At 44.6% G+C, this 15,844-nt stretch overlaps 1 protein-coding gene across 3 annotated transcripts in view; it reads right to left on the reverse strand.

Annotated features, from left to right (window-relative positions):
• The window catches only part of parp4 (poly (ADP-ribose) polymerase family, member 4), a 43,922-nt gene that overhangs the window by 13,735 nt on the left and 14,343 nt on the right, over positions 1–15,844 (reverse strand). For all 3 annotated transcript variants that reach the window (XM_083638780.1, XM_083638778.1, XM_083638779.1), the window contains exons 13-25: positions 14,442–14,625; positions 14,186–14,327; positions 12,662–12,804; positions 11,888–12,019; positions 11,071–11,157; positions 10,603–10,767; positions 9,197–9,243; positions 7,406–7,487; positions 6,098–6,235; positions 5,454–5,646; positions 2,889–2,965; positions 1,229–1,416; positions 540–639 (exon numbers count right to left, since the gene is read on the reverse strand). In XM_083638780.1, the coding sequence (XP_083494906.1) occupies positions 540–639; positions 1,229–1,416; positions 2,889–2,965; positions 5,454–5,646; positions 6,098–6,235; positions 7,406–7,487; positions 9,197–9,243; positions 10,603–10,767; positions 11,071–11,157; positions 11,888–12,019; positions 12,662–12,804; positions 14,186–14,327; positions 14,442–14,625 (1,678 nt within the window). The remainder of the gene's footprint in view (positions 1–539; positions 640–1,228; positions 1,417–2,888; positions 2,966–5,453; positions 5,647–6,097; positions 6,236–7,405; positions 7,488–9,196; positions 9,244–10,602; positions 10,768–11,070; positions 11,158–11,887; positions 12,020–12,661; positions 12,805–14,185; positions 14,328–14,441; positions 14,626–15,844) is intronic.

Here is a 15,844-nt window from a genome sequence, read left to right on the forward strand (position 1 = left end):
TGGCACCGGGATTGGCCAGGAGCAACACTGGAGGGCACGCAGCCCAGCGATTTCATGAACCAACTGAATAGCTCTTGAGAACGGACAGCGATTTCGAGAGCGGACATTGAAATGAATTATGGTCACCTACCTTCCTTAGCATAGTAATAATAATAATAATAAGTATAATAATTGTAATTACACAATGTAGGTAGCCTACACAATCTACAAAAACATGCAATAATATAAACGGTGTTGTGTTCACGTTCATAGCTCATATAATATAATGTATCATATCGTTAATTTCAAGCTCAATTCTTACCCAGAGAAAAGGTACAGCACTGAAAATGTAACAAGCAATAGTTTTTTAAACATCTTTATTTTAAAAGATGAAAAACCCCAGGTGCTTTAGTCCCAAGCTTCAATGCTCCTGGCCAATCCCAGCGCCACAGGGCGTGGTTATTGCTTATCCTATGTGGGGTTAGAAATCACGCGATGAGGGGACACATGGGTACTGTGACTATAGCAAGACACCACAACAGACAGGAAGTCAGTCTCACCTTCTCTTCCCAGTTGTGTTTGGTTTTAGTGTCGAAGTATTCATAGGCTCCGCCCCCTGCCTGGGCCAGAGCTCTCAGCATGTGTCGATTAGCTGTCGGGCTGAGATGACAAACGCACACAGACATACACGTAAACGCACACGCACACACACACACACAAATATCAAAATATCTACATGAGCGACTTCTCGTCTGGTTCATTCTGATTGGGTTGGGTCGCATCATGCTACAGTACATGTACATCAGTCTGCCCCGACAAAAGTCCTGTCAAACTCTAAGCGGTCTGGAGTTGTCAAGAGGCCTCCAGTCCTGTCCACACTACAGGATAATCTGACCCCCAGCCCTGTATCACTCTGATGGTCAAGTCACTGATTCCTTTTGACTCTCCTTGTTGCCAAAATCAAACAAAGATCTCTAACCTTGTGGGATGACAGGTCACTGAAACTGTCCAATAAATGAACTACTGTACATCAGAATCACGTGACTTTTATTTACAAGTTGACGGTCATTTTGACCTCAATTTCCTGGGGTTTTAGGCCTATTTACATCACATTTTGGTGTTATTTCATCTTAAAAGATACAATACAATACAACACAATAACACAATACATGCATTAATCCTTCAATTGGGTATTTATCATAAGAGATTATAGAGTTTGGAATCTAGAGGTCAAAATGACGGCTGGGACCTGAGGCCGCAGGTGAAGAGGCGGCTGTGCGGGGCGTTGTCTCGGAGCAGCTGCAGGGTGAGCTCTGCGTTCTGGATGTGACCGTCCGACAGCAGCAGCAGGTTCCTGAGGCCATGGGACGGAGGTAGCAGGCTGAGAGCTCGCAGGGGCCGCCACAGCTCAGTGCTGCCACCTGCTGGAGGGGAGGACTGACAGGACAGAGAGGGGCGTAGCCATCAGAGTAACACGTGTGCAGGCACAGGGCAGATGAAGCCGAGGAAACAGAGGTGAATTGGAAAAACAAAACTAAAACATTCATTTAATCTCATCAGAATGTCATTTTATAGCTTGCATATGGAGGCAAAAAGCCAACACAACCCTGACACCCTAAGCCAGTGATACTCAACCCCCCTGTGTGGCCCGCGATGGAATTGCATTTTTTTTTTTTACAGTGCACCTGAATGCAACATGCAAGATACCTGCTGAATAAGTGTCCAAATGTTCATGTCATTCTGGCCAATACTCCACTTCTGTTATAGCATTTCAGTCTGGAATATGGAATACCTTTCAATAATCTATGATTTAGCTGCTAAATTGTCAAATACCGCCGTCTGCTCGCTACCCAGGCACTTATGTATGTACTTATAACTAACTATCCGGTGTGCACAACATTGTCAGACTAAACTCCGGCTGACACCCCAAAAACCTACAATCCGCTACAGAAAAATGTATATTGATTGTTTATTAACTGGCCCCTGGCCTTCTATCATTTCACGAAAGTGGCCCCCGGGCAAAGCAAGTTGAGTATCCCTGCCCTAAGCTAACACTTTCAGTATTGTCTTTAATTACCTCTGCCTACAGAGTCGGCCAACGGGTTGGCCCGCTGAGTGGGTGGGTCTGTCTGTCTGTCTGTATATCTGTCTGTCTGTATATCTGTCTGTCTGTCTGTCTGTCTGTCTGTCTGGAGTATACCTCTAAAAGTTATCAACAGATTTGCACGAAACTTGGTAGAAAAGCAGGTTATGGGCCAACTTAAAAGTTACAGTTGGCGGAGGTATGCACTTTAGCAAGTGCCCTCTAGTTTGTTAATAATCTATTGAAATGAGCTGATCTTTCATAAAAGGTGCACATTTTGCATAATGCATATCAGAACATTTTGTTCTCAATGCATAAATCCCGAGTACATTTTCCATTCCAAAGACAAAATATTTCAATAACATCTTTAGAATGTAGATAGACATTCATTTTAGTACAGATAAAAACCTTATTACATATTGCAGAGTTCACGTATAATGCAGGTTTTGTGTATTGTAGTTAATCATAGTATATTATTATGGTATATTTTGAGTATAGTTTAGTTTAATATCGTATCGTTTCACAGTAGTCAAAGCTTCACAGTAGTTTAAGTTGAACTACATTTGCAACCTGCCATCCCTTCAGGACCTGCACACCGCCAGGACGCTGAAGCGTCTTGTAAAATCATGGCCCACCCTGGACACAAAGTCTTTGAAACGCTCCCCCTTGGCAAGAGACTGAGGTCTGTGAAGAGCAAAACCTCTCGCCACAAGAAGAGCTTCTTCCCAGAATCCCAACTGCCTATCAACAAGGCCCGAAAGCCTCCTCTACCAAGGTAGAGGCTGGTAAATATACACGACAGTATACAGTATGTGTCAAAACTCACTTTGATGAAGTCCCTGGCTGACAACAAGGCAAGAGGCTCGGTAAGAGGCTGGGCTGCAAGGAAAGCCTCCGTCTGGTCTGGGAGACAATAAAAAAAACACAGGGGGAATTTACATGAGGATAAACAAACAGTTTTCTGTCAAACATAAACTGACAGGGCATATGTCCCCATTTTTTCCACTGACTGATTTCTCAAAATGTACTGATGAAGGCCTACTGTAGGATCAAAACATTGACTGATTTCTCCCTGATGAAGGCCTACTGTAGCATCAAAACACTGACTGATTTCTCCCTGATGAAGGCCTACTGTAGGGTCAAAACACTGACTGATTTCTCCCTGATGAAGGCCTACTGTAGGGTCAAAACACTGACTGATTTCTCCCTGATGAAGGCCTACTGTAGGGTCAAAACACTGACTGATTTCTCCCTGATGAAGGCCTACTGTAGGGTCAAAACACTGACTGATTTCTCCCTGATGAAGGCCTACTGTAGGGGTCAAAACACCGACTGATTTCTCCCTGATGAAGGCCTACTGTAGGGGTCAAAACACTGACTGATTTCTCCCTGATGAAGGCCTACTGTAGGGTCAAAACATTGACTGATTTCTCCCTGATGAAGGCCTACTGTAGGGTCAAAACATTGACTGATTTCTCCCTGATGAAGGTCTACTGTAGGGTCAAAACACTGACTGATTTCTCCCTGATGAAGGCCTACTGTAGGGTCAAAATACTGACTGATTTCTCCCTGATGAAGGCCTACTGTAGGGTCAAAACACTGACTGATTTCTCCCTGATGAAGGCCTACTGTAGGGGTCAAAACACTGACTGATTTCTCCCTGATGAAGGTCTACTGTAGGGTCAAAACATTGACTGATTCTCCCTGATGAAGGCCTACTGTAGGGTCAAAATACTGACTGATTTCTCCCTGATGAAGGCCTACTGTAGGGTCAAAACACTGACTGATTTCTCCCTGATGAAGGTCTACTGTAGGGTCAAAACATTGACTGATTCTCCCTGATGAAGGCCTACTGTAGGGTCAAAATACTGACTGATTTCTCCCTGATGAAGGCCTACTGTAGGGTCAAAACACTGACTGATTTCTCCCTGATGAAGGTCTACTGTAGGGTCAAAACACTGACTGATTTCTCCCTGATGAAGGCCTACTGTAGGGTCAAAATACTGACTGATTTCTCCCTGATGAAGGTCTACTGTAGGGTCAAAACACTGACTGATTTCTCCCTGATGAAGGCCTACTGTAGGGTCAAAATACTGACTGATTTCTCCCTGATGAAGGCCTACTGTAGGGTCAAAATACTGACTGATTTCTCCCTGATGAAGGCCTACTGTAGGGTCAAAACACTGACTGATTTCTCCCTGATGAAGGCCTACTGTAGGGGTCAAAACACTGACTGATTTCTCCCTGATGAAGGCCTACTGTAGGGTCAAAACATTGACTGATTTCTCCCTGATGAAGGTCTACTGTAGGGTCAAAACATTGACTGATTCTCCCTGATGAAGGCCTACTGTAGGGTCAAAACATTGACTGATTCTCCCTGATGAAGGCCTACTGTAGGGTCAAAACATTGACTGATTCTCCCTGATGAAGGTCTACTGTAGGGTCAAAACACTGACTGATTTCTCCCTGATGAAGGCCTACTGTAGGGTCAAAACACTGACTGATTTCTCCCTGATGAAGGCCTACTGTAGGGTCAAAATACTGACTGATTTCTCCCCGATGAAGGCCTACTGTAGGATCAAAACATTGACTGATTTCTCCCTGATGAAGGCTTACTGTAGGGTAAAAACATTTACTGATTTCTCCCTGATGAAGGCCTACTGTAGGGTCAAAACATTGACTGATTTCTCCCCGATGAAGGCCTACTGTAGGATCAAAACATTGACTGATTTCTCCCTGATGAAGGCCTACTGTAGGGTCAAAACATTGACTGATTTCTCCCCGATGAAGGCCTACTGTAGGATCAAAACATTGACTGATTTCTCCCTGATGAAGGCTTACTATAGGGTAAAAACATTTACTGATTTCTCCCTGATGAAGGCCTACTGTAGGGTAAAAAGATTGACTGATTTCTCCCTGATGAAGGCCTGCTGTAGGGTAAAAACATTGACTGATTTATCCTTGATGATGGCCTACGAGCCCCGTTAAGCTAGAACACTCCAGAACCTGCTTTAAAAAATCACCTTCAAGAAGAGTTGGCTTTTTCAGGGAAAATATTCATCCAAAAACACAGTAGAGTCGGTTCATGGGAGAAAAAAAGTCTCTAAATGCAGTACTACTGATGGGCTAAAATTAACATGAAGGTGTATGATACTCAAAAACACATAAGTGCAGACACATGTATTACTGAATAATACATTTTAACCATTACCAAAAACAAATAATAACTTTGGAGCATGGATTTGCTGCCATTTCATTTCTGTTATCCAATTCATGTCTTTCTCCATGTTTCTTCTTAATTTTTTTTTTGTCACTTTGAGGATGGTTTTTCTTTGCCTCACCTTGCACAGCTTCCTTTCCCTTGGAAACAGCGAGCACAAATCAAACCGACCTGTGCCGAAGAAGATGACGTTGAATCTGAGGCTGAAGTCGAGGCCTTGGAACACCTGCAGGGCGATTCTCCTGGCGCTCAGCAGAGACTCCCCCCTCATGGACTCTGACGTGTCCAACAGAACGACCACTTCGCCGGAGGACGATGAGGTGGAAGGGACGTTGAAGTCTGGATAGAAAACCAACATGCAGGCCTGGATAGAGACAGAGAGAGAGATGGTGTGAGAGAGAGAGAGTAACAGAGAGAGAGTGAGCGAGAGGCAGGGGTGTTTCTAGGATTTGAAGACAATGAGGGCTTAAGGCCTAAACAGACTGCTGGATACTGTTCCTGAATGTTTATTTTTTCCTTGTGTTTAATGGTTATTGTTTGTATATGGTGTGCTGCTGCACTGTCTTTTTGTCTGAGAGTGAACCAAGACAAATTCCTATCAACTATGTTGACATGGAAATAAATTGATTGAATCTTGAATGAGAGGGAGAGAGAGAGAGAGAGAGAGAGAGAGAGAGAGAGAGAGAGAGAGAGAGAGAGAGGGAGAGAGAGAGAGAGAGAGAGAGAGAGAGAGAGAGAGAGAGGAGAGAGAGAGAGAGAGAGAGAGAGAGAGGGAGAGAGAGAGAGAGAGAGAGAGGAGAGAGAGAGAGAGAGACCTGGCTGTCCTTGTCGGGGTGTTTCTCCACCCACATCCTGGGCAGGTGGATCTCAGACAGAGTGATTGACAGCTGGAAACCATCTGGTCCCATCAGCTCCGATGGCAGCACGCTCACCACCGCCTTACAGTCCGTCCTCTGGGGGGGTACATACACACACACACACACACACACACACAGGAAAGGAAAAGAAAGAAAGACTTTGTCATCTTGATAGTCGTCTAGGCCCTACTAACTCTGCTGTATCACCGTATAGTAGTTGATGATTCTTCGCCATCCCCATTTTCTCCACAATTCTCCCTGCTGTCCCCGGTCGTTATTCCACCCCCTCTGGGGAGAGTTGTAGACGAGCACATGCTTCCTCTGATACATGTGCAGTCGCCAGCCACTTTTTTTTTCTCTACTCCCCCATACTCTATATGAAGGAAACCCCCAGGGGGCATGGGGAGAACATGCAAACTCCACACAGAAAGGCCCTTTTGACGACCCAACCCGGGCGGTGGGCACTCGAGGACATGCGGACGGGCACACACTCTTTCAGCGCTCACAGCGTCCCAGGTGGGAATCGAACCCAGGACCTTCTAGCTGTGAGGCGACAGCGCTTACCACTGCGCTACTGTGCCCCCCTATAGCCAGCCGCTTCTCTTAACCTGACAGCGAGGAGTTTCACCAGCAGGACGTAGCGCGTGCCAGGATCACACTATTCCCCCCAGTTCCTCTCCCCTCTACACAGGCACCCCGACCGACCAGAGGAGGCACTAGTGCAGCGACCAGGGCTCATGAGTTAAAGTGCAGTACAAATCAAATGAATTATTATGAATTATTATTTATACCCTTAATCCGGCTTCCCACCCGCAGACATGGCCAATTGTGCCTGTATGGACACCCGAGCAAGCTGGAGGCAACACAGGGGCTCGAACCTGCGACCCTGGTGTTGGTAGGCAGGGAATATAATGCTGCACTACCCAGGCACCCACTATTCTTTACAGTGCCAAATACCAGAATAAGTGAGATGACAAGACAAGGGTTTAAAACCAGGGAAATTGTGTAGCTGCATGAATATTTTGTGTGTGCAATTTCCATCATATCAAGACCTGGAAATGACCAAATTGTTTAGACCTGTGTAGGAACCCACTGAGACAAAGAACATGAACACATGTATCAAATGAAGATGTATGAACAATATGAACATGAACACATGTATCAAATGAAGATGTATGAACAATATGAACATGAACACATGTATCAAATGAAGATGTATGAACAATATGAATGCAGTATGAGAACAGTCTTGCTCAGATGTCTTACCTTCACCTTGATTTGGTGAGTGACACAGTCTAGGTCGGTAATCTCACAAGGCATCTCAATGGACATGTCCAGTGTGAACTCTCTGAGGGCCAACAGATAAACACTGAACACAACATCTAACTAAATGACATAGATTACAGTGCATATTATATACAAAACATATAATATAACATAACATATACATAACATTATAGTGCACATTATATACACAACACAGGGAGGGTCAAACTGTTAAAGCACGCCCCACTTTACATCAATCCTCTGTTACAAGTTGTAACGGAATTGCCGCAGTTGTAACTACTGCTGGAATTTCCAAACAGTTAGTTGGTTAGTGGAGAAGCAACAACGTAAGAAGTAAACATAACGTGTGTGTGTGTGTGTGTGTGTGTGTGTGTGTGTGTGTGTGTGTGTGTGTGTGTGTGTGTATGCGTGTGTGTATGCGTGTGTGTATGCGTGTGTGTGTGTGTGTGTGTGTGTGTGTGTGTGTGTGTGGAGAGAGTGAGCCGAGTGAGAGAGCTCTCTCTCTTTATCCCTGCCGAATCATATACAGTAGCTTTCTCACGGCCTGGCGGCAAATGCTTTGCGGCCGGGCACCGGTGCAGGGCTCGGTGATTGGGAACCACTGCTTTAAACGTCTTACCCTTTCAAAGTACACCACAAACATTCCATTCTGATCTGCTGCAAATCTACAGCACTGCTTAATCCAGAACCTTACTTACAGGAACTATTGCGAGGTAAAAAAAAAAAAAAAAATGGTTCATTGGAGTGAATGGAGATGACACAACTCTTATATCATGATGGCTCTGGGTGAAACGTGACACCGCGACCACGGCCTGGCAGCTAGAAACAACTCTCTGGTAATAAACAATGACAACCACTCAACCACTTACAAAAAGAAAAAGTTAAGTTCTATTATTTCTTACAAAAATGATAATGAGCAAACCTTTGTGACGCCACAAAGATACAAAAGTCCAAACGGCTCGTTTAGAGGCTGGCTTTCCTAATATGGATTGTGTGTATTTAGTTCGCAACCATGCGTTTTGATCATTGATAGTATAGATAGATCATCAACTCCTGTATCATCACAGAAGCAAGGGGAATTCCTGTTTTACACCGTTCTACACTTTAACCTCTTTTTTGGAGTAATATCGATGAAAGATTTCCCCTCGTCTTATTCTGCCTTTAAATCACTTTGAAAATATCTGAATTATAGTAGAGCGCACATGAACAAGTCAACAAAGTGGTTACTCGCTGCAGTCCACGATGGCCGAGCTTCTCGCCAGCATGACCTACAGACCTACAGACCTACAGACTTCACAGATCAATCATGCCCACGTTCAACTAAATTACCACGCAAAGAAACTGACCAAATGAAATGTTTAAATGCCGTCAACTGCCATTGGAATGTTCACTGATGGATCACCTATCGCAAGCTCAAGTTTCAACATTCCTCAATTTTATTTTCGTACTATAAGGAAATGAATGGAAACTAATGATAGGGCAGAAAGAAGAAAAATGCACTCAAACATCTAAAAATGTACGGTATGCTTTGGAAAGCAATGCAAAGTATGTGTGCAGTGTACTGTAGTAGATGGGCTAAAACATGAAGAAGAAAATGTGTCTGTCATTTATATACTTTGACTGGTAATGTGGACTTAGGCCGACAATCAATATTGATACGTTTTATGGTACAACACAAAATTAATGCAATGAGTAGTGAAACTACTGCAATTGCTCTGTGCATGATATGATCCAGCATCCAGTAAAAAATAAATCAAATCAAATGCTTACCCTGTACTTGCTGCCAGGTCAGTCACACACACTTTCTCCACAGTAACCTGTTGAGTGATGGTAACATGAAAAGGGTCGCACACACACACACACACACACACACACACACACACACACACACACACACACACACACCTCATGACATTATCACGACTGTATTTGATTTGTATTTGTAGCACCTCACATAAGGAGAGACTTCTACTCACCATAATCGCATGTACTTACCTGTACATAATCACATGTACAGGTAATCACTACCAGTAAAAAGTTTGGACGCACCACATTTTTCTTTATTTCTGCTATTTTCCACATTTATGAATAATAGTAAAGCTAAGATATTCATACATTTATATTGGTTTAATAAACACATTTCACTGTGTTGTGGACTGGTGTTGTTTTGAGTGGGAGTCTGTCCTCACCTGTGTGGTCTGGGGGAGTCTGTCCTCACCTGTGTGGTCTGGGGGGAGTCTGTCCTCACCTGTGTGGTCTGGGGGGAGTCTGTCCTCACCTGTGTGGTCAGGGGGGGTCTGTTCTCACCTGTGTGGTCTGGGGGAGTCTGTCCTCACCTGTGTGGTCAGGGGGAGTCTGTCCTCACCTGTGTGGTCTTGGGGGAGTCTGTCCTCACCTGTGTGGTCTGGGGGAGTCTGTCCTCACCTGTGTGGTCTGGGGGAGTCTGTCCTCACCTGTGTGGTCAGGGGGAGTCTGTTCTCACCTGTGTGGTCTGGGGGGAGTCTGTTCTCACCTGTGTGGTCTGGCGGGAGTCTGACCTCACCTGTGTGGTCTGGAGGGAGTCTGTCCTCACCTGTGTGGTCTGGGGGGAGTCTGTCCTCACCTGTGTGGGCAGGGGGAGTCTATTCTCACCTGTGTGGTCTGGGGGGAGTCTGTTCTCACCTGTGTGGTCTGGGGGAGTCTGTCCTTACCTGTGTGGTCTGGGGGGAGTCTGTCCTCACCTGTGTGGTCTGGAGGGAGTCTGTCCTCACCTGTGTGGTCTGGAGGGAGTCTGTCCTCACCTGTGTGGTCTGGAGGGAGTCTGTCCTCACCTGTGTGGTCTGGAGTGAGTCTGTCCTCACCTGTGTGGTCTGGAGGGAGTCTGTCCTCACCTGTGTGGTCTGGGGGGGGAGTGTGTGGTCTGGGGGAGTCTCTCCTCACCTGTGTGGTCTGGGGGGGGGGGGGTCTGGGGGAGTCTCTCCTCACCTGTGTGGTCTGGGGGGGGAGAGTGTATGGTCTGGGGGAGTCTCTCCTCACCTGTGTGGTCTGGGGGGGGAGAGTGTATGGTCTGGGGGAGTCTCTCCTCACCTGTGTGGTCTGGGGGGGGGGGGGGGGAGTGTGTGGTCTGGGGGAGTCTCTCCTCACCTGTGTGGTCTGGGGGGGGGGGGAGTGTGTGGTCTGGGGGAGTCTCTCCTCACCTGTGTGGTCTGGTTGAGCGCAGCACTCTGTTGCCACGGCGCCACGCTGCCAGGCAGCGAGAAGAGGATGTCGCCGTCCCGCACGATCAGCTCCGACACAAAGGTGACTTTTATCAGGACCGTCGCGCCGGGTGGCAGATTCCCCACACTGATGGTAAACACATCCTGCAGGGCGCACAAACATGAGATCACCACTATCACAAAACACACAGACTCATAGACTATTGACTATTATGGAATGCTTCAAAAGATCAGAAGAGTTAAAAAAAACTGTGTCTGATGTGTTCCTTCCTTCCCCTGATGAAGGCCGAGACACATCCGACAGGTTTTAACTTTTCACAACAAATAGCTAAGAAGCTTTGCAGCCTCGTGTCTGTTTTTAATTGGTGGCTTCCTAACAGATCTAACTCAACAGAGAAACGATTATTTTGTTTCATGTGTTTGATAGAGTGCAGCGGTTGGACATACGGGGGCGTCCTGGTCCATCAGGTAGGCTCCATGGCCCTTCTCTATGGCCTGCTTGTACTCCTTTCTAGCCTTTTCTTTCTCCTTCACCTGGGATCCAAAACAGACAGCAGTCACAGATAGCAAAGATAAAGCTCAGAACAACCTAATGAGTGTCATCCTTAACCTCAGTCCAAGAACACACATTAGCAGAATAGGCTCCCTGTTGAAGGTACTGTAGAGTTCACCATTTAAAACGTATCGTGGTCTATACAATTTTACATAGTCTTTGACCAAATAATTTTACTGGGTATTTTCAGTCCAAGTAAAACTCTTTATAAGGATCTTATTAAAGGTCAATGGAAAATGATTGGGAAAATTGGAAATTCACTTCCTACTGTAGGTCCCACGCTGAACCCGGAAGAGGGCGTGACTTGTGTAGACACGCTATAAAAGCCTGAAAAGTATCCTACAGTAGTTGCCCTGGTAGAATCTGGTACTCCAAGCAGTTAGAAACAAATGCACTCAGCAACAGCAGATAAAAACTGCAGTCAATTTGATTCATGTGCACAACACGATCTTTAACATCATCATAAACACAATGTCACTGATGTGCGGAAGCTCAACAAGCTTGGCTAAGAAAATTTGGCCATAGCTGAACTTCTCACGGTTATTGCCCGTCAGCCATTTTAACATTAGTCACTTACAGTAAAAAGCAAACAAATAAACAGATTGAGTTTTTTTCTTCTTCTGGACAATAATTAACTTGCGTTGGGAAACAGGCATTCAGGGAAAAATCAAATCTGACCAGGCATCGGTGAGAAGAAAAGCGTGAGGTTACCTGTCCCACCACATGTTTCCCATTGATGAACGCTTCAAACCCACAGACCGCTGCACAATCATCCAATGGGAAGACGTACTTGGCCTCAATGGGTGCAGAGCTCTGATTGGTGTATTTCTGGAAGATAACGACCTGGAAGTCGACAGGGAAGGACAGCTTTAACACAGAGTGTTTTTTTCAGGAGAGACAAACTGACACTCTTACTAACAACATCTCAAGTCCAAGTCATTAGTGTCAAGTCTCAAGTCTTAAATGGAGAACAAGTCAGAACAAATCAAGAGTCCAGTCTCAATTTAATATCTTACAATGTCAGAAAACAGAATTTAAATTCAGTCGTCTACGCCGTAGACTCTACGGGAACAAATCTCATGACTTTCAATTCTAAGACAGTCATTTACAAACACAAGATCTCAAATCAAGATTTTAGAAACTTTTTCAAGTCATCAAAGTACAAGTCAAAGTCAAGTCTCAAATCACCAGAAGTTGAACCCAAGTCAAGTCAAATCTCAAGTCTTCTCTTCATGCATCAAGTCAAGTTTCAAGCAATTAACATTGAGACTTGAGACCCAACGTCTACATTATCAAATATGTTAGTGATGCAAAACAAAATGTCTCTTTTCTGATTGTGAATCAAGTTTCATCTCTAACCACTAAACTAAGCCATTAAACTAACCCATGAAAAATATTTAAATGATCAAAGACAAAACTGTGAATGATTCATATTTCTATTTCATCTTAAATTATTATTGTCTTGCGAGCGATCAGGTCAGATACCTGGGAGAGCAGATCCATCAGTTTGCACTTCACATGGACAGCCTGCAGGGGGAGCTGCTGACCAAAGCAGTCCAACAGTCCGGCTGTCACATCATCTAGTGGGTTTTTACTGCTGCCAACTCCGTACTCCTCAGACGACAGCACTACACACGCACGCACGCGCACACACACACACACACAAATGCATGGACGCACGCACACAAACCAACAAACAACAAAAAGTTTGCTTCCCATTTCGATCTCAAAAGAAGAGGGCATCTGCAAATCCATCAAAATTCAAGTTAAATGTAAGAATTAAGAGCTTTTTTTATGGCAGTTAGAATGAAAAAATAATAATTTAGACGAATCTACTGTATGTGAAAATGAAAACTGTAGTGTAGACCGATCACAATATAAGACCTAATTGTGTCTAGAAGAAAAAACACATGTTTAATAACTGCAAAACTATAGTGTAACTGTAGACTTGAATTACTGTAAGAGACAATCAACTGCGTTGGACAATTTTAATGCACAAAGTAGATGTGGAGAACCACCCAATATGAAGCAGAAGGTTCTAGGTTCTAGGTTCTAGCCAACAATATAAAACAAAAACAGATTCGCAGATCAAGTTTTGCAATCACAATCTAAAGTTTTTCAAAAGCCATAACTCGGTTTCCCTGGTAACACCTGGGAAACTGACTATCTGGAACAGGGGTGCCCAATACGTCGATCGCGATCGACCGGTCGATCGCGAAGGTAGTGTGGTCGATCGCATGGCATTGAGGGGGGAAAAATAAAAAAATAATAAAAAAAAAATACTGTTTTTCCACTGTTTCCACTGTTTTTCCACTGTTTTTCCACTGTTTTTCCGCTGTTTTTTTCACTGTTTTTCCACTGTTCTCCACTGTATACTCAGTGTATATATATATAAATAAATATGTTTGATAGATCACTTTGACTTGGTCATTTTAAAAGTAGCTCTCAAGCTGAAAAAGTGTGGGCACCCCTGATCTGGAACAATCATTACCATCTGGTCAGGTTCTCATGCAATGGAAACATTGTTCACTGCTCCAGTAAATAGGTCAAACCTTGGAAAGGAATCGGCCACAGGAGGTAATCTAGTCCGCACAGCTCACTATAGAAGCATTTGGCTCAAAGCCAGAAAGCTAATGTTATGCTAGATTTAAAGTCAATAACATTGTGTACGGTTGACAAACAGTAAATGTCCAAATTCTCTGATTCCAGCTTAGTAAATGTGAATAGTTTCTGGTTTATTTAGTTCTCTATGACAGTCAACTGAATATCTTTGGTGTGGACAAAACAAGGCACTGAGGATGTCATCTTGGGCTTTGGGAAACATTGATCGACATTTTTTTCTTCTTCACCATTTTCTGACATTTTATAGACCAAAATAACTAATCGATTAATCATAAAAATAGTTGACAGATTAATCTGTACTGACAATAATTGGTAGTTGCAGCCCTAATTGTGAGGATATTGTAGCTAATGATTGGTTGATGATTATAGATAGTTTTGTGTCAGTACCTGGGTCTGTGGAGGGTGGTGGCAGCTCGGTTGAGGTGTCGATGGAGGGACTGAAGTCCTTCAGCTGGTCTCCATCGAGGGTGAACTGAACCATGTACTTCAGCTTCACCTGATCCACACTGTATACCACGTACTCATCATCCTGCAGCACATGCACCGCATGTTAGTTACTATCTATCTATCTATCTATCCATCTATCTATCTATCTATCTATCTATCTATCTATCTATCTATATATCCATCCACACACACACACCTCAAACTCAGAGTGTGTGTTGGGGGTGCGGCGGACCCCGTGCACACTGTGGTATCCCTCAGGGGCCTGGTAGAGGCTGGGGTCTTTCCTCGGGACGTCCCGGCAGCGGCCCAGCGCCACGTCACATACCAGCAGCAGCCGGGAGCCGTCGGTAGCCCCGGGCCGTGAGTACTTCAGACTGGTGCTGCAGGCAGGGGACATGGGGGGAAATATTAAGGGTGACTGTGCTCCCTTCACTGAAACAACCTGCCCTGAAGAACTTTGCTAAGCTAGTTCAGTATCATTTCAATTACTTCTTAACACGTTCACTGCCAATGGCGAGTTGACTCGTCAAAAAAAATCCAACGGTTCACTGCCAATGACGAGTTGAGACGTCAAAAAATAAAAATACATTTTTTTGATGGTACTACGTGGATCTATGCCCCCCACGTCTCCTATAAAAATATTGGAGGTATTGAATGTGTATAATCTATTTTACCGACCAACGAAGTGGCGACAGTGCTCTCCAGACAGAGAGAAAGCCGAGCAAAAACGCGCGCACACACACACACTCGAGTACCTTTGAGCATAAATAAGACCAGAATCGCAAAAGCTTCATCAAAGCTCTCAACCGACACCCGAGCCCGTTTTACAGTAATCCAGACTCGCGCTGCCAGCAGCAGCAGCACAGACGAGCAGCAGCAGCAGCAGCAGCACACCGAGAGCGGAGTACGCCTCAAGATTGGAAGAAGGGGATCGCGAAGGAATTTCTCTCCCGTGTCTAACCCCCCCCCCCTCGCCTCTCCTCTCCCCCGCTCCTGCGATTCCCCTCTCTTTTTTTGGGATCTGTGAGGCAACAGAAACTCGCCTGTGACAAAACACTGCAAAGCCACCAGAGACAAACCTACGGAGGGAGGAGTTTGGAGACACACACACACACACACACACACACACACACACACACACACACACAACACAATACAGTATACAGACTTGCCCAAGGGCACCCATAATCACAGGAACGTGAGGTGGTTCTAAAAATCCATTTATCTCAAAACTCTCTGAAAATCTCTGAAACCATACTGTACTCAACGGCTAATATCTACATAACTACTAACTCTACAAACTAATTCTTTTAGACAGAGAAAGCACACATTCTATTAGTACTTTTGTGAACTTTGTGTTCACAAAGTCCAAGCAGAAAAGAATCCTCGGCTCTTGTAAAATGAGCCAGAATCCTCAAAAAAACCCTCTGGCAGAAGCTAACTACAGTATTGAAAAACGGCTGGCAGTGAATGTGTTAACATGTATTTTGATAGACTTGCTATTCAATCTTTGGTGCCAGGTGCCACCAAAGATTAGCCAGTAGCTTTACAGATTTGGGTTTGTGGTTACTGTAGTTACTCATATCAATGTAATCAAAA

This window comes from Poromitra crassiceps (genome assembly GCF_964638095.1).
Source record: "Poromitra crassiceps genome assembly, chromosome: 6".
In the NCBI taxonomy this organism is placed as follows: Eukaryota; Metazoa; Chordata; class Actinopteri; order Beryciformes; family Melamphaidae; genus Poromitra; species Poromitra crassiceps.